This window comes from Pseudomyrmex gracilis, unplaced genomic scaffold, assembly GCF_002006095.1.
Source record: "Pseudomyrmex gracilis isolate BER0280 unplaced genomic scaffold, ASM200609v1 scaffold_7, whole genome shotgun sequence".
In the NCBI taxonomy this organism is placed as follows: Eukaryota; Metazoa; Arthropoda; class Insecta; order Hymenoptera; family Formicidae; genus Pseudomyrmex; species Pseudomyrmex gracilis.
The window spans coordinates 1,631,126-1,654,284 of NW_018020591.1; the positions used below are offsets into that span (position 1 = coordinate 1,631,126).

Consider the following 23,159-nt stretch of genomic DNA (forward strand, 5'->3'; position numbering starts at 1 on the left):
AATCCAGCATCCCGTTTCTGCGGTTCGCACCGCGCCGGAATAAATTGCAAATCTCTCTCGGAGAGAGTCGATGTTTCTTCGCCGTGAGAAAATTAGATTCGATAAATTTTAGAGTAATTCTCCCGCGGTACACACGCGAAATTATGCGCGTCCCTGTGTTACCTTATTACTCGCAATTGCGTTTGCCCTTAAAGAGATAAAGAGAATACATGAATAATGCAAAATTGCGGAATATTTAAAAAATTTTCAAGAAAGAAATATAAATCTCGCAGTAGACGCAATTTACTTTGGGAAAAAAACGCGCGGCGTTGCGTAAAGTTTTTAAATCAACCTTCGTTAAAAGTTTTTTGCAGCAATCTCTTGCAAAACTTTTATTTTACAATACTTTTATAATTGCGAGTCACATATATTTGTGAAACAAATAACAAAAAAAATAAAATAAATAAATAAATAACGCGAGCGAACTATTGCGCGAACTTTTTTGCAGCGTTGATTTTTCCATTAAATTACAAATCGGTCGTGGAAAACGCGACGACGCCGCGGCACGACGAACGGCGAAAAGAGACCACGCGGTCTTTATCGAGGAAATTCATTATCATATCTCGTGCTCTCGGCTCGTAATAGCCCAGCGATGTAATATGGCAAGCGAATTGCGCGAATTATGCAAATCACGCGGTCGGCCGCGCGCGGCAGTTTGGGGGTCACTGTCATTACCGATAACAGTATAAATATGAGCAAACGTCCGGTTACGCGACCCGAGCGATACGGCCCTGTAGAGAAAGAGAGAAGGGGCGCAATATTCTATCTATACCGAATCGGGGGAAGCTTGGGTGCGCGCAGGATAAATATCGCCGTCGCACGTGCGAATGCGAGCTGCTCTCTTCCCGGTCTCTGCGTTATCGATTTCCCCGATAGCGCGCGCGGTACACTATAGGTACGTCCCGGTTCGATTATATGGGAAATTTGTAACGGAGCGACTTTCGAAGTGCGGTCACGTTTAAATGTCGGGGATGCGGCGCGTCGCGACGTCGCGTCGAGAAAACAGATCAGATTGATCCGAATTAACATCTCCATTTGCATAAACGAAGCGAGCGAGCGCAGGGATTGCGGGAGCGTCAACATTCCGTTTGTCAATGGAAAATTTTTATTCCGTTTCGAATTCAACGGGGGTTATATACAGGCACGAAAAGCGGCGTGTTATATACCGCGCCGCATTCATTCCACACGCGGCGAGCGCGTTTCGAAATGCAACATGTTTCTCGTCGGGAACAGAGTTGCTTCAATAAAAGCGACCGTTAAATCCGCGCGCCAAAGGTGCACGCCCGGCCTGAAATTTAACTTTAATGAGCTCGGACTAAGGTCCGCGACAACCACATCGGGTCACACTGCGGTTTCTTAGAGAATCTTTGATCTAAAACCCGCAGTTTCTTCACGGCGGATTTATTTTTGAAGAGCTCTGAGTGCTTTTGGATTAACTTCTCGGGGCAGCGAAGGCCAATTAAACTTTCGATGTTCTAATCAGCGCGCGCGCCTTCCGAAGTTCACAAGCAGAAAATTGCAAGATAAAATTTACAAGCTTGGAGCAACATATTCAAAGAGAAAAAAATATTCAATGTTACACGCACCGTGTGAGACAAATTAAAAAAAACTAGCAACGCTCGATCTCGGGAGAGAAAATTGACGAATGCAAAAAAAAAAAAAAAATTATTGATTCCATCGTCGCGTTCTTCGCCAATGTAGGTAAGTTACGCGGGATCGTGTACGATGCGGTTAATTAATCTCATTAGCGTCCGGCAAAGATTCCGCGCTAATGAGGTGTCAGGATTTTTTTTGTCTTCTTACGTACCAATAGCTTGTCGGCATATTTCGCGAAACAAGATGCGTCTTTGAATTTTCAACTTTGAATAACGTATCCCTCTCGTGCCTCTCTCGTCTTGTTAACGAGGTTCGCGAGTCTTTGTGCGCATCAGCTTCTTCTTTTCTTTCGCACAGCGTGTACATAAGCCTTGTCTAGACAAGATACCGTCCGCTCCATTTCCGTTTTTGCAAACTGTTGCGCCGCGCGGGCGTGCGCGCGAGGAGAGAAACTCGACTTTCGTCGTGTGCGAAAATAGCGAGCGTGCGCGTCGTTTCCGAAAATCGTGAGATGGAAATTTCGCGCGGTGGCACGTTGTTGTTGCGAAGAATCTCGGGAGAAGAAGGGAAGAGGGGGATCGCGCAGGGGGAGGTTTTCTCTGGCATCTTTCGCTCTATCAGCGTCTGCATCGCGTTCTGCATCCGTTCCCGCAAGATTCACTTGAGCGGAAGTTCTCGCACGAATGAGGATCGAGCGTGGAAGGAGGAGACCGCGCGCGGGCGCGCGCGACGAAAAAGAACGCAGACGGCGAGGAGACGGGCCCGGAAAGAAAGACGAACGACGGAAGACACGCGGGAGAATGAGAAAAAGGCAAGAGAGAGAGAGAGAGGAGAGAAAGTGCTCGGGAAGAAAGGGAGAACAACGAGCCAGCGGCAGTCAGCAGCCGACTCTTTTCCATTTATTTTCGTGCCTTTCCCCTTCGCGGTCGCCGCCGCGTCCCTTGACGAGGAATTTCGCATTTCTTGAACTCTCTCAAATGCGTCTCGTTCCGCGCCGCTGTTGTACGTATACGAAAAGGTACACCGCGAGTCCCGAATTCAGCCCCTTGTATACGATCCCCTTCCCCCCTCCGTTCTTCTTCTCGTGATCGCGAAGACACACCTCTCCACCCCTCGGCGTTTTCAATGCGCCTTAAGCCCGACATTCCCGGAGAAACCCGCGTGAATGCGCTTCGCCGCAGCGAAAGATTCGCCCGTCTCTTTCTTCCCTCTTCTTCTTTTGCTTCTTCTCCTCTCGTCTCGTCAGGAATTTATCGGCGCGACACGAAGATCGTCGTCGACGGGCGCCACTAAGCCTCTCCTTTCACGCGCGGAAGCGGATTTCTCGTCATTTTCGCGCTCGCTACCCTTTTCCCCGGTTCTTAAAGAGATATCGTCGATCTTATCGCCTCGTATATTTACGAGCGGTACTTCGGGAGACACGCCTGCCAACTGCCACGGAGCTGCATTAACGTGCCTCTCCTCTCTCGTCTATCGTTCGGGCGGACGTATTACCCGAGTTTTATCATATCGTTAGATGCGAGAGAAGAGAGCTCGTTAAAATTGCGAGAAAGCGGACGATCGCGTTATATTTCGCTCGAGAAAGACGCGATTCTCCGTACTTTTGCTTCTCTCGTCCTCGTCTTCTTCGTGTGACTTTTATTCCTCGATCCTTAATAGCGAGTGTTTCGTCCAGGTCGGTTAACTTTAACCTTAAATTAAACGCTGTTTGTTCCTTTCCTGAAACAGAGCCTCTGAAAGTGAAGTAGAGAAGGGAAGTACGCGGAATCAATTAAAGTGAAATCAAAGTTAACATCCCAGGAGAAACAAAGGAGAAGGGGGGAAAATTTATTGAATCTTTTTACCATATCGGTAAAATATTCATTTATTCATGTCCTTCTCGTTTTTTTTTTTTTTTTTTTTTTTTCCCCAACTAAAACATAAACGATTTCTCGCTCGTGTTTCGTGAAAATTAAAATGCCACACGTGAAACTCTTCGGTTATAAATTGCGAGAGAAAAGAATATGTGAAAAATCTCGCGTATATGGAAACGTCGTGAATTTATTCCCGCAAAGAGCGAAATATACGGCGGAATGTATCAGCAATGTCTAAACGCCATTATTTGTCTCGATTTTCTTCCCGCAAACGATAAAATAAAAATCACATTTGCAATGATCTTTTTCCTCTTAATTTAGGCTGCACTTTATTTTAGTCCGCACTTACTGCTTTCAAATCAAACTTATTCCTGTCTTTAGTTTATATATTTCACTTATTATAATAATTTTTTCTCATAATTTTTGTTTTGGAAACTTTGAAAACAGTCTCGCTGTCTCGTTCTTTAAAATGCGCTTTCGATTGTTTCTGTTCCGTTTATTAATTTTGCATCTTTAAAAGTTTTTGTTGTTATTATTACGTCGCGTTATTCTACAAGTAACTTACGTTACATGATACATCAAGTTGCGCTTGTTACTAACACTGCCCGTCCGCTTTCAACTCCTGTCGCTCGGTTGTTGAAAATTCCGCATATGGAACTGGCTGCTGCGCGAGTTTACGCAAACACCGGGGAGTAAATAGTTTCTCCCTGCGCGCATGTATATCTCGTTGTGTTCCGCGAACCTTTCTCCTCTCCACCTTGTCGAGCGGCTGTTTCGCGCGCGAGTTCTCGTCGAATCAGCAATTAAACTACGGAAACGAAACTCGCCTTCCCGTGCATAAATCGCGTATAGAAACTGGCCACGCACAGAAGAACATCCGGCGCGGCGTTCGGTCGATGATGATGACCTAAACACTACCATCTCTGATCGCGCGCGATATCGAACCGGCGCGTCCATCTTGGAAACGCTATCTGATGTGTAACGCACGTTATCTTCGCGAATATTCTCTCAACGCTTACGTCGGGGGACAACGCATTAAATTCGCACGGGTGTTCCACAAGTTTTTATTCAAAAATATATATTTTTTTTCTTAAATCGTTGGTCAAAAATACAGAACTTTTAGAAACGATCGTAAATAAATTCGAACAAAGATTCTTTATGTCTACAATTAATTCTCGGGAGTGAAAAAGCGTGAGATTTATGTCTCTCGCGCGAGTACGTGGACAGCTCATTTGCGAATAGTTTCCAAAAGCTCTCATCTATGGAAAATCGATGCGAGCGGAAAGGGTGGCCGACCCTTACAGGAATGGAGGGGAGAAGAGATGCCCGAGGGCCCTCGGAGAACTCTCGTGTAACATCTTGATTAAGTGGCGGTTTGCACCCTCCGGGTGTCGAGGGGGCGGGAGAGGTCGCCCTCGTAAAACAGAGTCCCAGCGCCCACATTTCCAATTGGCGCATTAAGCAACGATCTGTAGCCGCGAGATCTGATTTATTCGAACGCATAATCGGGTGCCGCGGTGAACAAGAAACGGGTTTCAACCTCCGGTAAACTCGGAGACGTATTATGTTTCTTCTCCGCGACGCGCGCGATATTTAATTGTTCCGCGCACTTGGCGCATTAATCAGTTTTATAAATGTTTCAAGTTAATCTAATGATATATAGAAGAGCAGAGAGAGAGAAAGAGAGAGAAAGAGAGCTATTATGTATCTTCATTTGAAGAGCAAGAGAAGCGCTCACGCGTATAATTATTCTTATCATATCTAATGCAGAAGCTCGTACGGGGCATTTATATCGACGTCGCGTTTTCGGCAGCGAATTATTATTCATGAAAATCCCTCTTCCAGGATGCTCCTGGCAACCTCGGCTGCACGAAGAGAGAGAGAGAGAGAGAGAGAAAGAGAGAATCTCTGGGACATGGATTAAACCGCTCCGGGATTTTCGTCGAGAGTGTATTTATTACAACAGGGGAGGCGAGAGAAGAGGGGGAGTTTTGCCGGATGTTATGGAAGAGCGTCGTGCATACTCGAGGAGCGCGCGCGATCCTTCTTTTTGCTCATGAATATGGATTTGCTTCGGCAATGAGCATGAAAGCTTAATAACGAGAAATTAGCGACTGCGCGCTGGAGAAAAATCTACCGAAGATCGAACCGCGTCATATTTACTTTACGGACTTGGCAACGTCTTCTTTACGACGTCCTCGAAGTTTATCAGAAAAGAAATTGTAACAGGATATTTCTGTGTATAATCCTCATCTTTGCCTTGCAACTTTCTTAAGAATTCCGCTACTTTCAATCGGCATAACAAATTTATGCAAAGACAGTCGTATATTTATTTATATTTTCTTACAGCATATCGGAAACGCGCTGATAATTCCCGCGATCTTTCTGTTCTTTAATTAATTCTTCGTTAAAATTAATATGTTGCTTTTGAACGTTCTTCAAATAAACGGAACTCTGCGATATTATTAGGTCAGCGCGACAACTCAATTTACGCGAAGAGATAATCGACTTCGTCGCAACAAATCTCTCCTCCGTGACGCGGGTGATTTGAAATGATTTCGTCAAATAATCTTTTGCACACACACACACACACACAGAGATAAAGAGAGAAACACCTCTGTCCCAAACTTCACTTAATGCATAATCATAAATTCACGTCGCTCCGATTTCTGGTCGGGGCAATAAATTCAACATCGTGTCACTGATAAAGTAAAAGCGATAACACAGAACGTGTGTCGCGCTCGAACTATACGGTCGCGCGAATTATCGATTCCGTGTCGAACGAGAAACGCGGAGCTCGATACGTGTGTACAATCGAGCACATCGCAACAACGGCCGAAATTGCGAATTTGTAATTTGCGCCATTGACGCTTGGCGAACGAATTTCACTTCGTCCGGTTTAATTTCCAGGAGAGCGGGCGGCGGTGAGTTTATTTCACCGGTAATTACGTCTGTCGTACCGGGCCCCCGGTGTTTATTAACGCTGACTTACACGCGCGATGATAATGACGCTTATATACGCGCGCCGTTTATACACACGGCCCGGTAAATTCATCCGCTAAATTTCTCCGGTATCAAAAGCCGCGGTGTGCCCAAAGTACCGTGACAACCGGTCCCGCCGGATATTGCCCGCGGGCGTGACACGTCAGAACCGGGAACGCCGCCCCCGACGGAGAGAATGACGGCGCGTGCGAGTGACACTGACCGATGAAATTAGCGAGTCTCTCACGGAACTCCGATCGAGAAGTCGAATGAACCTTACATTGCACCTTGAACATTCGCCCGACAGGATTTCAAATCTCGATCTACGTTAGTAAAATGCAATTGCATGAAATGCAATTTTTCTTCTCCACTGTTTGATTTAAAAAAAAAAAATTAAATTTCTCTCTGCGTCAGTTGCAGATGTTCGATGTAAATGCAAGTAATTTTTCGCTACTATCTGAAAGATTGTAATAGTTTTCTCAATTGCGCGATTACACGAAAGAGAGTTCATCGTCGCGAAAAGTGCAATAAATAAATAGTTGCAAAACTATCTGGCAGACTTGGTTGCGATCGGGGTCAGTCTTGAAGAAGCAAAGAAGTTTGGCAAACTCCGCGGCACTGTTGCGTGTCGTCGGACTTTCTCGGCTCAAATCGCCTCTCTTTTATCCTGTCAAACTGTCTCTCTGAATTCTTTTGCAACGCGGCGCGTGTTCTAGTTCTATTATTTATTTATTTGTGTTTTTTTTTTCTGTTCTATTTCCACTCTCTCGATACTCCAATAAATCAATCAAGTTCGTCAAAGGAAATCAATTAATTTTCTATCAAAGAGAGAAATCTTCCGTCGCGTTTATAATTCGTCGCGTTAAGTAAAACGTTCTATAAATATACGCGCGAAAGTAACGGAATTAAATTCAAAAATAAATTGGATTTTCTCTAATTGAACGTCTGGCGAATGATGTCACCACGAGGTTCAAGTAACAAATCTATGCCAGCACGAAAACCCACGTGCCAAGATTCTATTTACGAAATCCATTCAAGCGGAAATAATCCTTCGTGTGCCGCGCTTCTTCAAGCACAATTCGCGACTAATCATCAAATCCTCTCAAGGGAAAACCCTAGGAGAAATAATACAATTAAAAAAAAAAAAACAAATATATTACAGTGAAGAAAAAAGTGTCGTGTTTTTTTCTGACAAATAATTGCAAACGCGGTAAAGAGAGAAATGTAACACAGAAAATCGTAACTCTGTTTATTGCCAGTCTTAAAAAGAGCATTACGTTATCTCGCTTCTAAAAAATTTTTATATGACTATACATAAAGCTGGTTAGGTCTTTGGATAAGTGTCGATTACCACGACACGAATTTCGTCACCTCGAAGTAAATTACAGATCTCACTGTCTCTACACGGTATTAAATTTCTTGCAGCTTGTCGTCAAGACTTTGTATACGTTATTACGTCTCCGATATATCGCTCGCAATTCGCCACTTCTCCCGCGGGTGAAAATTACGTCGTCCATTAAGTTGCAAATCAAAAACGTTTTGCGGACGCGACACTGAACGCCGCAATTTGCTCACGTTTCCAACCCGGAGGGAAATCACTAGGTGGTGTATCCATTATGTGCATATTGCGAGAGCGAGAGCGAGAGTGAGAGAGAGATTGTGAGAGATATATGTCGTGTGTAGTAACATTAGCGAGGCGTTAATGGTCGAAGGTGGTGTACCTGCGACGAACACATACGGTGCTTAATATGATTGACAACACGAACTAGTGATTATACACCGAGTTTCTCTCGCAAGAATTAAATACGTTCCTGCTTGAAACGTATTGGGTGAGTGCAAAAAAGTTTTGATGAGTAAAAAAATAGACCAAAGTAATTTGATTAAAAACGAGATTTATTTATTCTACCGAGTGATTCCTATTGTTTTCTATTAATATCTTGCGCTATTGTGTACTTGGTAGAATAAAAATACCATTTTTTAATCAAATTATTTGGTAATCCATTTTTTTCTATCACAAAATCCATCAAAACTTTTGCACTCAATATCGGAAAAAAACTGGATAAGTTTAGTTACTGACCAAACAAGCGTCGTTCAAACTCACAATTTGCCGGCCAGCGAAACTGGTCGGTTACTGATGTAATTTCTGCTTGTGGGGTGAGGATTAGCGCACGACGAGAACGTTAATCGTAACGCACTTTACGCGGGGACGCGATTATTTAAATCCGAGGTCTCTCGGTGGATTGCGCATGTGATGAAACCGTCGAGTCCGCCAGAATAAACGTTTATTCTAAAGGCGACACCGGTCCTCGTTTCTTGAGAAATACGAGGAACGTAAACTTAACCGTGCAAGATTGTGGAAAGAAAAATTGCCAGAACGAGATATCCAAAAAATAAAATAAAATCAGAGTAAAAATAAAAAAAAAACAATAATAATTGTCAGTACTTTTCGAGACAATTTTAATATTGGTTAAAAGCGACAACATCGTTTTAAAATAGCGTCACTGTGTAAGGCCAAGTAGATTCGCAAGAAACGAGAAGGCACGAACGTTAAATATAAAACGAACTCATAGACGTGACGTTTTTGCGCCCCCTCATCGCGCCGAGCATTGACACGAAATCGCTTCGCCTCGCGCACGTCCTTAACCTGAATTTTTTAATGAAATTACCTTTCAAGTTCCAGGTCGATAAGGAGCCGGAAAGAGTCCTGGCGTGATTGGTTACGGCCAGCAGAAGAGGTGTGGCCGCGATGTGAAAAGATTTCGACTTCTGCATAAAATGTTTTTGCACCGTGTAGCTGCGTGTTCGCCGCCGAAACAGCGGCGAGTCGAGAAAGCTGTCGTCGTACTGCGGCATTGTTTCTTTTTTTTTTTTTACAGAACCACCACCACAACGAGAACAATTGCCGCGGCTGATATACTTTATTTTCGCGCTCGACTTCGCGTTGTTGCTCGCGGCATAAAATCAAACAATCGCATTTTTCAATATGATGCACGTTTTTTTTGTTTATGACGCACTTTCACTGTTCGATCGTACTTTCACTGTTCACGGTGCAATCACAAATGATTTACCGCGCTGTTCTAAATGACAGAAGCATCGATAAGTGTGACAGTCGCGCGATGACGAAGAGAAACGTCAGAGGAACAAAACGTTCGAATTGATACAATATCAGTAAACAAAGTTTCAAAATTGTTTTTAAAAAGAGAAATATCAAATTTTGTGTCGCGCGCGCGCGTTAACGAAGAATCATGTCGCTCTTGATTACTTCGCGTGAATGTTCTCTCTTTCCGACAAGCATCTTTTCCGCCGAGAGAAATCGTCGTTCGATCGCTCTTGTATCATTCAGGTCTCGGTTTTGTTTTGCGGGAGACAGAAAAGCGAGACTTGCCTCTTTTTTTTTTTTTGCGGACGCTGTATCAGATGACAGCGAGACCACGATGGACAATATCGAGGATCACAAGCTTGGGTGACTCTGAATGCATCGTAGCGTAGTCAATATCGCTCCATAAAAATATCGCTCTCGCGACAAGCAGGTTTCTATCAGAAACGGATAATCGACTCGCGGACGATAATTCGTTTCGTTGTTCGCAAAAAAAAAAAAAAAAAAAAAAAAAAGAAAAAAAGAGAACCTTGATGTATCAACACACAGCTGGATATGAACGAATTACACGGTCCATTCGTCCGTGTGTTTTTCAGTCCGGCTGACAATGTCGAGACACTAATTGAGCGATAAGTAAAAACCGATAAATATATATATATATTATACGCGACAATTTAACCCTCGGTTGTTTCAGATAACAAGCCAGATTCTGCGTGACATTTTTTCCCCGCTCGTAACACACGGAGGAAAAACCTCGCGATATTTTTCCACACGTATCCTGAGAGCCATTTTCCCTTTTGGAGAATTTTTCTTTCGTAAATTCCACAAAGTGAAGAAAAACAATTTAGAGGCGAGTTTATTGGAACGCGCGTGTTATAATTGGAAGATAACGCGCGCGTCGGGGAAATATTTAAGCTAGGTGTTATCTCTCAAAACAATTTCGGTTTCCCGTAATCACACAAACAGAATCACAACACGTGACTGTGTACACAATATATCGGAATATACGTAATGCAATTGCTGCAGCACCTTCACCGATGTTATCGCGCAATCTCCTCGATAACTCTCGCGATAAGCGTCGAGGGCAAAGATTTCCCGTTCGGAAATCTGTTGTGAGAGACTAGATCGGCTGAAACCGATGACAGAAGACCTAAATATACACATAAACGCGGCGCGATATATATCGCCACCGCCGCCGCCGCGACCTCGAGTGTCGTACCAGATAGCGGCGCTACTACAAGGCGTCGGTTTTCAGAGTGTCTATTTTAACACGTCGGATGTTCTTCCGTCACGATTTCTGCGTCCGTCGCTTCCGCGTCGTCGTGTCAAGAGAGAGAGAGAGAGAGAAAGAGAGAGAGAGAGAAAAAGACGTCAAGTTTATATCGCGACGGCCATTAAACGTGCTGTGTCGTGACAAAACGATAGCTTTCAAAGCGCGTATCCATAATAGCGGTGAAAATTTCTCTCGCAAAGTTCACGTTGACTTAACAACGTCAACTTACACCGCAAACCCTTTTCTCCTCCTCTTACCAACTCTTGGCCTGCAACTTCGTAATTATTCATTTCTAATTCACTGCGCTTCTGTTCTCTCTCTCTCTCTCTCTCGCGCGCGCGCTTCTCTCTCTCTCTCAAGTTATAATGAAAGAGACAAGGCGAAATCTTCGTCAACCTCGATCAATATTTATGAGGCAACTATCCGCGAACTCTCTCGTGGTGTTGTCGTCTAATGCATACGTGTCGATATATATTTGCGGCAAGAATATCCATCAGGAAGAAAGGAGAGTATCGTCGTTGTGTTCCTTGAGGTATCAGCTTGTACAGCAAACGATTCGCGATTACTGGAGCGAAAAAGCCGACCTCTTCTCCGCCATTCGACCACCACCTTACCGAGATGGGAGAGGGTCCTACATTGCTTTTACTACTTTCGGAACGTTATGTATAATCCGATACGGTACCGGGAGGTCGCTCGCTATAACTCGCGCCACGGTACGGTAAGCACAAAGGGCCGCGCGCGCGCACGTACAGTTCTCTTCTGGACTACTTGTTGTGTCTCTCATAAAATTATCGAATTTCTCCTAGATACGACGAACGGACGATGAGTACGAGCAAAGGCTTTGACGCGAATTTTAGACCTCAAGTTCAGTGATATTAAAATTCGCTTTAGTCCGGTTATACAAAGTATACGCCGCGAGAAAAAAAAAGTTACGAGCGCGAAAAATTTTCGTAGAACATCTTCGAAAAACAATTGCGTCCGGCGCATAGTAATCTGAGAACGAGAGAGAGAGAGAAAGGGAAAGAGAGAAAAAAAACGTTACTACACATCGTCACACTTTTACAAAGTTACGAAAAATTTTTATCTGCAAAGTATATATATTTTTTATTGTCTGACGATAAAAAAAACTCAGATTGAAAAAAAAAACACAAATTCGCAACGTAACTTCAATCTTTTATATTGCAAAAGTTGTTTAACTTCTCTCGCTTCTTAAAAATACAGCATATTTTTATGTGCAGTACACGCGCACATACACACGATCCGATGCAAATAACAAATATTTTCCGCGAAATTGTTTACGTTTCATTAATCAGCAATATGCAACGCACGACTGATCAGAATGGATGGCGGTAAAAGCAGAGAAACTGGATCGTTTAAACATTAAAAAAAAAAAAAAAATCATAAAAATTCATAAAAATGTTTTTAGTGTAATAACGTCGTCAATTTTTCATTTTTATTATAAATAAATTGAACGTAGCAAAACCGCATCTAATTGCTATGTGTTTTATATACATATGTTATATGTATTTTGCGTAAACACGTTCTCTTTTCCAGAAAACATTTTTATCGATAAAAATCTCGACTACAACTGCATCTCGACTGTTTACAGCGAAAACGGCGGAACGCGTAAACTCGTAAAAGCGCGTCGTTACGTACATAAAATGTTTTCGATTAGAAATAATTAGTATCGACGAACTCGCGACCCAGTTACCTAGGCGAGACTACGTTTCCTGTCGTCGCGTCGTTTATTTTCGAACTCTCGGAAACGTCCTCGCTATCTTTATGATTTGCACGTTCGCACCGCGCGGGTTCGAAAATTATCACTCGCTGGTTGAAAACCGTTTCGCGATGAGCGAATTCCTCTCGAGCGATACACGTCGCGTCGCTCGAACGACTTCACGTCCGAAAATAAATGGCGAACGCGCGGCATAAAAATTCATCGCCCCACGTGAGACGCTCGATGACACTGTCATCGTAAAACGCCACGAACGTATTCCGACGTAAACAAGACACGAATGCGTAATGCACCGTTGAGAGGAAATAATTCGCCGAACACAATTATTCGTCGAAGAACTTCAAATTGGCTAATTTAAATAAGTTTTTAAATTAATAATTGACTGATTTAAATAATATTCCAATTTCTATGTTTCCTACCTATAAATATATATTCTAGCGTGTATTTATACTCTCTCTTATTTATACTTTCCAGAACAAAAAAAAAAAAAAAAAAAATTTTAATTATCTACCGTCGTATTCTCGAAATGTAATTTCTCGGCGCGATAATGTGATAATGAAACAAACAAACAAAAGAAAGAAATACCTGGGAATGTTCGCCTTTCAGCGACGCGGACAAATAGGAAGACCATTTTCGCGTGTTTACGCCAGCCGGGATATCGAGCTAATAATCTTCGCCTCGGCTCAGCAAAATTCTATCGCGATGCGTGAAAACATTTGCGATATGTTCTTTATATCTTATCGGTTCTCAGTTTCCTATCGCGGCTGCTAGAAGTGCACGTTGGAACAAGCACGCGACGGATAAAAACAGAAGCGTCCCGCGCGCATTAAACATCGCACGCGCGCGAATAAATTTCCTCGAGCACAATGCGAGCGCCTCGGTGTTCTGCGTGCGTGCGTGTGCAACTCGCACGCGCGCGCGCGTTTAAACTACTACGCAACGATCCGTCATCTAATCGCGCCTTGATCGCTTAATACACGTCTCTCTGACAGTTTGCTCCACATCGCGCGACGTATCGCGATCTTCTGAGATCATCGCGCTCATATCCTGCAATTATATGTTTCCACGTTGAATAACCGCGGCATTATGCGCAACGATAACTCTCTTTACGCTACGCTAACACATCACGCAAAATTAAAACAAAATTGTTCCGTTGATGAATAATTAATCGCGTAAATCGCGCACGAGAACCATTAATTAACTTGATAATTATCTGCGTGTCAGTTTGGCAAACGAGTGCTTTTTATTTTTTTTTATTTTTTTTTATTATTTCTCCTTATTTGCATTACAAATTTTCTCTCTCCCTCTTTGATAATATATTTTAATTAATAGAAAAATGATAGATTAACACGGAAACGCGGAACTAACAGGACTTTTCAGACGTCAGCCACTGAGACGATAAGATTACTCGGCGCAAAGTTTGACGTAGCGGTTGTCGTATATTATACAAACCCGGGTAGCAATTAGAACACGGATTAAGTCGCGTTTGTCCCAATACCGCTCGGATCACACGTTAATTACACGGTAAACAACGTCGAGACGATTAAGCCCGCGCGTATTACACGTTCGTAATCGGCCTTCCGCCGATATATAACTCGGGGAGGCGCGCCTCCCATTTAATCGAGTAATTAATCAACTTTTGCGCTTATACACTCGCGCGCCCACTCGTTTCGCGTTATAACCTCCTGTACAAAGCGACGGCGGCTTTAATGCGGAAAAGATGCTCGGCGGATGATCGCTCTCCCGGTCGTGTCGCGCTCTTTTAAAACGCTCGGTTGACGAACACCCACTCAACTCGCACGCAATTACCGCACGCAACACCGGAGTTGACATTTCGATGCCCTTTTGCGCGACGTTCAACTTCGTCGAGATACGTAGCGCGCCAACGACGCGTTTCTTCGGACGCGCGCGCGGTTTTTACTCGAGGCTGAACATCGGGACAGACGCGCGCACATCAACAGCCTTGCTCGTCATCGCGTATTTTTTTAAACACTAGAATGATGACAATAATTAATCACTCGCGTAGCCAACACTCCTCCTCCTCCTTCCTCTTTCGTTTCTCTTATCGCGATCCAATGTCGCCGATGGTCACGGACGATTGGCGTTCGCGATGTGACGTCGCGCTGATGCGCAGAAAGTTACGCGTACATGAATGAAAAAAACAAGACACAACATAAACGCCCGGGAAACTGTCGCGAAAATTGTGGAATGTCTCGTTGAATTTTTATCGGACAAGTTTTTATACTCGCGCGACAAATTAAGACATACGTCAAAACGAAGAAGACAACAGCCAGTAGATCGTTCACTGACGCGCGAATCCGAAACCAAACCCCGGCGATGAGTTCGACGTCGTTTCGGCAACAAGTTTGCGCGTGCGAATCTGAAGCGGACAGATACCGTCCGTCGTTTGCGAGCAAGTTCGCGTAGCCGCGGGTCAGAGGAACCAACTTCGCCGCCAATCGGAGGTGAACTGTCGTTCTCGCGGACCGGCCGCTGGCAAGATTGGCCGGTAATATCTCTCTGACTTTGGCCGGGAAAGAAGCCTTGTCTATTTTAACGGGTCAGAGAGAGAGGGAGAGAGAAAGAGAGAGAGAGAACAGGCAAGTAAAAGACACACGAGAGAGAGAGAGGGAGAGACGGTGGTGAGAGGGTTAAAGACGAAGGAGAGGGACAAAAGGCCTCCGTATATACACAGAGAGACCGGCTTTTACGCTTCGTTCTTTATTTCGAGGTGGCCAGCGAGAGCGGAACAGCGGAGACGCAATTTATTTTGCGGATCTCGGCAAAGCTAACATCTCGTCCGAAACCTTCCTTCCGTATCGAAGATTAATCCGCGACCATTTGCGGAAAATCGACGCTGGTTCTCGACATATGAGAGCGCTCCTATGTCGAGAACTCTGCTCGGGTTTTCGAAAGATCAAAGTAATCTTTCCGAGTAAATGTCTTCTCTCGCTCTCTCTCTCTCTCTCTTTTTGTCTGTCTTTGTCAGACACTGTACACACACTAGATGAACATATATGTATTTGTCTGAAATATCGTGGCTTAAAATAACTGCGTTTGCTCTTCTCTTTAAATTATGTAATATACAAATAAAATATTTTCGAACTAAAAACAACAAATTGTGAAATTACGCACGTAGTTGTGAGTCATAAAAGCGTATTTCCGAGTTTTTTCCGTGACATGGATCGTTTGAAAAAAAAAAAAAAAAAAAAAATCTAAATGACGAAATACATGAAGCAAACTTGTGGCGCGACGACGAAAAATCAGCATTTCGTTTTATACGAGCCGGATGACACGTGCGTAGGACCGGTTTTGACACGTGCGTGAGCATTTTTGCACGCGAGTACGCGTCAGTCGCGAAAAAAACGATCGCATATTCATGAATCGCGAGAGAGTTTAACGTTGTCGTACATACGTAGCGCGCGATGCGTCGTCGCGCGAATGCGTGTATCTGGCGCGGGGAGTCCCGCATCATCGAACCGGTTGACACGAGACTTGAAACACGAACACGAACACGCACACACACTACACTCTCTCGGATCACGGGATTTGCATAGATATTGACAGGAACTGTCGGAAGAACGAAAGGCTGCGCATGATTGCGGTTCCTAAACGGCTCGCGGACAGATCGAATCCAATAAAAGCGTTAAACGACGTGTATGCGCGTCGCAGGAAATATTGCGTGGAGCAATCGTCCTCGAAAACGAAATCAAAATGTTGCGAACGACCACTTTGCAAAGAAACAAACTTTTTTTTTTTGCTCAAAAACTATTTTTACAGTTTTTTTAATATAAAAAAAAATATCGACAAAGTTTGTAATTCGCACAAAGAATCGTTATATTCGCGTTTTCGTTAGATTCAATAATTGTGCAAGCAGTTTTGCGAAAAAAAAGGAAACATCGCTGGCTTCGAGAATATTTAAAAAACACTGTGTCAAGGAGTCTTTGATCAGCATTTTATATATGAATGACAACTCTCGTTATCGGGGGACAAGACTATCTTTTTTTTTATCTGAAAACGGGTCGCGTGTGAATGTTTCGCAGCACGCGTACGCGGGAGCTTCCAACGGCGGATATATTAGCGGGAGCTTTCGCGCGGTAACGAAGAGGGAAGTCGCTGGATTAGACGGCGACGGGGAGATAAAGCAAAGCCACGTACACAAAGACCATAATGGGCACAATAGCGGCGAAACAGAGAAACGAAGGATTCTGCGAGACGAGGTTGGGTTCGACGAGATCCCGATCTTGTGCCTCCCATCTTCCGCTTTCTCATTACTCCGCCTTTTCTCTCTCTCTCTCTTTCTCCCTCTTTCGTTGTAAGATTACTCCAATTCAATGCGTCGCCGCGCATTTCCGCGCGATGTGTACACTAGACCGCCATGTAGAGAATCGTTTCAATGAGACTGTCCCGGCCTCGCCTATAGACTGGAAATTTAATGAATCCGACTTTCGCAGAGGAGACTCCGTCGAGAGGCGCATTCATTATTTTATTGATCTCGTTCGCGTCGTCAGCCATCAAAATTGTAAATTGTTAGCGACGCGTCTCTCTTGAAAAAAAAAAAAAAATCGTGTATTTTCGAACACACACGTAAACACGCCACTTCACGCACGGATTGACTATGTTATCGCAAAAATAACAAACATTACAAAACTAACAAAACTACGCACTCTCAATTATTATAAAATTAAATTAAAATCAAAATTTGTAAACAAAGAGCAGAAAAATATTATGTTTTCACGTAATTTGTGCGCGTAATCGCATCGAGCACAATTTTAATTTATACACGAGAGAGCGAATCTCTCTATCTTTCGAAAAGTGACACTCGGCACAAACACGCTGCGATTGCCAACAAATCAACTCGAATTAAACGCAATTAGATGGAGTGGATGATGCGGGACGGAGTTGGGTTAGTGTTGCCGGTTACCCGGCAAATTGATCAAAACTGCCTTCACTCAAGCGACTTCGCGTCCGTCAAATGTCCTTTCGAGGTCGAACGAACGATATCGTATTTTATCGCGCTCAAGTTGGCGCTTCCTTCCGTTTTTACGCGGGGAACGTTATCAAAATCGGATCGGTCGAGTGTAAACAGACGCATCGTGTTTTTTTTTTTTTTTTTTTTACGCAACACGACAAACAGAGATCTAACCTCACGTGATACAAGAACTGCGATTATCTTTCGGCTCAAATTAACGTGTAAAACGTTTTACCTCCCTTTTTCTTCTCGAATATTCTCGGGTATCGTAAAATCATTGGTCTTTTTTCGCGCGGAAAATTTCCCTTCGGAAAATCGTTGCCGAGAACGTTTTTTTTTACACGTTTACGCAACGTGCTAAGGAAAATAACAAAACGAGAAATATAAGAGCGCGCGTACCCGAGAAAGAGATCTGTCAAAGAGAAAAGAGAGAGAAAATTGAATCGCAATCACAACGAAAATACGATCGTTCTCGGGTCAGGACAGGGGCAAAGTCTTTGTTCGGAAGGGTGCGAACCTATGGAGAGAAAACTCGTGACACGACCAGCTGTTCGACTCACGATCCGGTTCGGACGCTGCACGAGGCTCATTGTGTCATTGTGTGTGTGTGTGTGTGTGTGACACACTCCCGATTCGTATCTATTAAAGTACCGTCTCGACGAATTTTCATAAATAAGCCCTCGTAAAAAAAAAACTTTACAAAACGTAAGCCGACGTTTGTTCGGTCGTTTCCGCGTAAATAAAGCGCGAGTCTCTCTTTCTCTCTCAAAGGACTTTTATTTACGACTGTTCCTAACTACATATCCTATACATATCGGAATTGAATTACTTCAAACTTTGTGGACGGATTAAGTTGCGTGTTATATCGAGTATCGACATCCTCGGCCGAGGCAACAATTAATTGGAGAGTAACGTGAAATTGAAGGCGAAGGTTAATGAACCAAGACTATCGGGCGCAGCGCCGAACGGAAATCCCCCCGAGAAACCATCTCCTCCGCGTAAATTTCACAAAGCATAAGCCGAACAAGATTTTCCAATATCTATTATATGAAGAATCGCGCAAACTTACTCTATAAAACGAAAAAATCTCGTTTCTCTTAAATGAAAAATTGCCGCGGAGAGATCTCGCGGCATCTCACTCTCGCAAGCGAATCGAGAGATTCATCGAGCGAGCGAGCGAGCGAAAGAGAAAAAAATCGCAAAGGATGATCACACATGTGCACACTCATAAGCTTTTGACATTTCGTATCCGGTAGCATCGCCGGACCGTCATTATCTTCGGCGATGACGCTCGAGTCATCGAGGATAGGCACGTCGGGAATGCCGACGAGCAGGATCAACGTCTGATAAGAGAGACCGAGATCGTTGATCCGCGGAACATCCAGAAAAGGAACACACACATATCTCGGCGCCCGCCGAGAGAGAGAGAAGAATCGCACGCTCCGTACGCGCCCTCTCGCTCCGTCTCTCTCTCTCGCGCGTGCAAACACATACGCGCGCTCGCTCGCTCTCGCGTCAAACTCTCTCGTCGGTCAAACGGCGAGGTGGTTATATTCTCTTCTTACCTGCGTGCTTCTCCGTTTTCGGCGTGGAGGCCATCGTTACCCGGTACGTCGTTGCTCGCCACGAACGCACTATCTCACCATTTCCGCGCACCGCCGCATCGTGAACCACGTACTGGAAGCTGCCGCGGCGTTTTCAGTCTGATGTAAACCCGACGCGCACCGCTACATCTTCGTATGTCGGCCATTTTTCGGGCAGGCGGCGGGCGGGCGCGCGCCAGCGCCATCCGACGACCGGGCCGCGAACTCGCGTCGTTTATGGCGAAGAACGTGCGTTGTGTCAGTCGCGTGACATTTCGATCGTTCTCTCTCTCTGAGTGGGTGTGTTTTTTACACGCCGAGACAACCGGCGCGAATCGAGCAAGGAAAACGTGCGAGAACGAAAAATCCGAAAACGCGAGACGCCGAGACGACGTTGTCACCACATTGCGCTGCGTGCGCGCGACGTAGAGTCGCGCCGCGATTCCACGGTTCCGCGCTCAACGAGGTGTCCGTCGTGCGGAGCGAACATAGCCGCCGAACGCGCCGGTGTACAGTGTCGCGCAAAAGTTGACACCGGAGGGTACAGTCCGCGCGACAAGTCGATCCGTCGCCGCCTGACAGTCATTCGCAAAAGTTCGCGTCAGCGATTGTTGAAATTCGCGCGCTTTTCGTGCTCACAAACTCTCGACTCGAATCGTGGCGACGCTCTTTCTCTCGTTTTTATTGTATACGAACTCTGTATTATCGCACACCTCGCACAAAATTAGACGATTGTTTCGATCGTTTAACAAAAACAACCGCCGATCACTTGAGTTTATCTCGATTTGAAGCACTCGAGCACAATAATTCACTTAAGATAAGCGTAAAGGAACAACGAACGCGATATTACAGCGGACACGCAGTTCGATCGTTCGCGTTTGAGGTTGTTTCTCAAGTAAATAAAATATATAATATAAATCGATTAGGTGTGTCACACATTTATTTCGAAACACTCACGCTGTTTGTCACGTGTAAGATCTCGTCGGCTGCATTTGGACGACGCATCTCAAATCGCTGACGCGACATGGGCAACTCCGGATTGAAGCAACACTACGAGACGGCGAAGAAGACCGGCACCCTGAAATTGTCGCAGCGCAAGTTGGACGAGTTCCCGCGGAACCTCAGTGCCTTGGCGCCGTTGTTGCGCACCCTCGATCTATCCGAGAACAAGTTCACAGCGCTGCCCAACGAGATCGGCGAGTTCACGCAGCTGAAACAGCTGAACGTCAGCCACAACCGATTGAGCGGCTTGCCCGGAACGCTGGGCGCTCTTGTGAAACTCGAAGGTTTTAACTGCTCTTCGAATCAGATAAGATCGATCCCGTCGTCGCTTACGAAACTTACCCATCTGAAGCAGGTAAATCTGTCCAACAATCTCATCTCGGACTTCCCGCTGGTGTTCTGCGGCCTTCGCCATCTGGACGTTCTGGATCTGTCCAGAAATCGGCTGACGATCGTGCCGGACGCGGTCGCCGGTCTCAACGTGACCGAGCTCAATCTGAATCAGAATCAGATCGCGACCATCTCCGAGAAACTGGCCGAATGTCCGCGACTGAAAACGCTGCGACTGGAGGAGAACTGCTTGCAGCTGAACTCGGTGCCTCTGAGAATTCTCAAGGACTCCAACGTCTCGATGCTCGCGCTCGAAGGGAATCTCTTCGAGATGAAGCAGTTCGCGAATCTGGACGGTTACGACGCCTACATGGAGCGCTACACGGCCGTCAAGAAGAAGATGTTCTAATAAAAGTTGTTCGATCGCGCGTTTCGAGAACATATCGAAAATCGAACTGTTTCGATAGCAGGCGCGTGTAACCTCCTCGTTGTTGTTCGCGTTGTTGTTAGTCCCGAAGCAATTTGCGCGGGGACTATATTTGAGATATTAATTGAAATTGCAAAACCACACACACATATTGAAAAACTTTTTTACGTAAAATTTACACGATATAAACCTCTTTACTCGATTTCGAAATGTTTTGAAGAATAATAAAAAAAAAAAAAAAATTAAATTTCGCGTGGAATTTGTTTTTCGCAACAGCCTTAATTGCGCTCGCACACGCACTTTGCAAACAAAAAAGTATTTTCACAATGTGTGTGTGAACTGTGTAAAATAAATTTTGTAATGCGTTTTCGCACAAACGATATCGAAAAAAAGCGCGCGCGTGTGCGAATTCTGAGCGTTTCGCTCGATGAACGGATCAACGACGCGCGAAACACGTTCGTCGTCAAATTCATTTCGAAAGAAATTAACGCAAAACACCGACAAAGTATAAAAATGCGTTCTTTCTCGCCGCGCAACGTGATGTTTCAATTATACGCTTTGTATTACATTCTTCCGATGTTTACCTCAAATTTTTGAGAGATTGTTTATTAATCGATGTAGAATTGTTTTTTTTTCTCTCTCCGACGCGTACATTAAAATCGCACGATAACGTTGATTGCGTTCGTATTATTTATATAATTAGTTAAATTATTTTACACAATTATTATATATATATATGTAAAATATAAATAGACAGCACACACGAAAGAGAGAGAGAACTCTGCTCGTTTCTCACGTCGTTGTTTGCACAGTTGTGAAAATTACAATATATGATCTTTGAACTTTTTTCTCAACACGGTCGACCGTGTGTTAATTTCCGACCGAGAGATGACGAGAGAGAAGTCGTTTAGAGAATCCGCAAAGATACAAATCGCGGAACCCCGAAGTTTTTTTTTTTTTGTCGAGATTCTTCGGTCTGTACGTGTGTGTTAGTCTCGTTAGACTGTTTTTTATTTTCTCAACTTCTGTAACTCGAATTTTCTTCTTCGAGTCGCAGAAGTTCGACTCTGTGTTCTAGCCGAATTACTACGCAGCAAGCGACCAAATAATATTTAGGTATACACAAAGTAACAACAACACACGTTTTGAACGTATTGTTTTTTTTCGACCTGTACATATATATATTTATGATATGATTGTACGCGAGAGCTTTACTGGATTGTACGTGCAACTTCACTTTTTTGTGTCAGAAAATGTACGAGAATAAAAATCGTGTATATTTATTTTTACCCCGTTGTGTATCAATTAATTAATTAATACTACGATTGCGTGTGATGTAACTGATTGTATGATTTCCTGCTAGAGAGAAAAACGCACGAGCGTGTGTTTGTGTGTGTGTGTGTGTATGTGCATTTGATAAACAGTCAACGGTAAACGAACGAGAAATAAAACTGCATCCGAGTAATTTTTCATTTCTTTGATATGAATACTGAGAATGCACTGTTAACTGTTATATGATACACGTTGAGCGTGCGCGCGCGCTTGTATGTGTTCGTGTATATACATATATATATATAGCAGACGTACTACTCTAGTGTTTGAAGCGCTCGTGCTTCGTAAACAAACAACGTAATCAGGGAGAGTAAAAGCTTCTTAAATAATATTTCTTACCGTTTCTATTTGTTATGTTGCTTCGAATGGTTGAACGACACGAATATCGATTGTTTATGTTATGTCTGCCGCAATAAGGACCCCAAATGCCCACCTCCGGCCATTTCGAACACGGAGCCACGTTCCAAACTGGAAAACACGTTGTTTTTCTCTCGTACGATGTAACAAATTGTTGATTAAATTACTGTAGAAAGAAAATCGTGATCGCATTCGAATCAAAAACCGTCTCGTTTCACACACGCGAAGAAAATTTCTTACGTGTGTAAAAACGATGTTTCGCGATAAACGTCGTGACGTTCGGTTTGAGAGGAACCGTTGCGAAAATAAAGAAGCGTCGAAAAACAAATGTTAAAACAAAAATACCTAAACAACGCGCTTCAAGGCGTTTGTTGCCGAGCGAAAGTTTTTCTTCTCGGGTACCCCGAAGGTAAATTACCGATCCTTTGCGCGCGCTACACGTCCCTGAAGCGGTTCGCGGTGTCGCCTCGCAGTGGCGCGCTTGACTCGCGCGGTCGCCCAGCAAGTGTTTCCTCGGACATGGCGGACGGTGCTCGTTCGAATTTCCATGGGACACAATGAACGTGCGCCGAGCTCGCCAC

General features: G+C 44.2%; 2 protein-coding genes across 3 annotated transcripts in view; one reads left to right on the forward strand and one right to left on the reverse strand.

Annotated features, from left to right (window-relative positions):
• The window catches only part of LOC109859258 (guanine nucleotide-releasing factor 2), a 51,632-nt gene extending 36,623 nt beyond the window's left edge, over nt 1-15,009 (reverse strand). The window contains exons 1-2 of the mRNA XM_020437323.1: nt 14,385-15,009; nt 9,137-9,547 (exon numbers count right to left, since the gene is read on the reverse strand). Coding sequence (XP_020292912.1) covers nt 9,137-9,323 — 187 coding nt within the window. The 5' untranslated portion in view covers nt 9,324-9,547; nt 14,385-15,009. The remainder of the gene's footprint in view (nt 1-9,136; nt 9,548-14,384) is intronic.
• A 4,357-nt stretch (nt 15,010-19,366) lies between these two features.
• Nucleotides 19,367-22,178, forward strand: LOC109860201 (leucine-rich repeat-containing protein 57). 2 transcript variants are annotated; one of them, XM_020439137.1, is made up of 2 exons: nt 19,367-20,416; nt 20,488-22,178. In XM_020439137.1, the coding sequence occupies exons 1-2, from the start codon at nt 20,155-20,157 to the stop codon at nt 20,940-20,942; spliced, it is 717 nt and encodes a 238-aa protein (XP_020294726.1). In that variant the 5' UTR covers nt 19,367-20,154; the 3' UTR covers nt 20,943-22,178. The 2 variants fall into 2 exon arrangements, with proteins under 2 accessions (XP_020294726.1, XP_020294719.1); XM_020439130.1 differs by having other exon boundaries at nt 19,367-20,025; nt 20,107-22,178.
• The last annotated feature ends 981 nt before the right edge of the window (nt 22,179-23,159 follow it).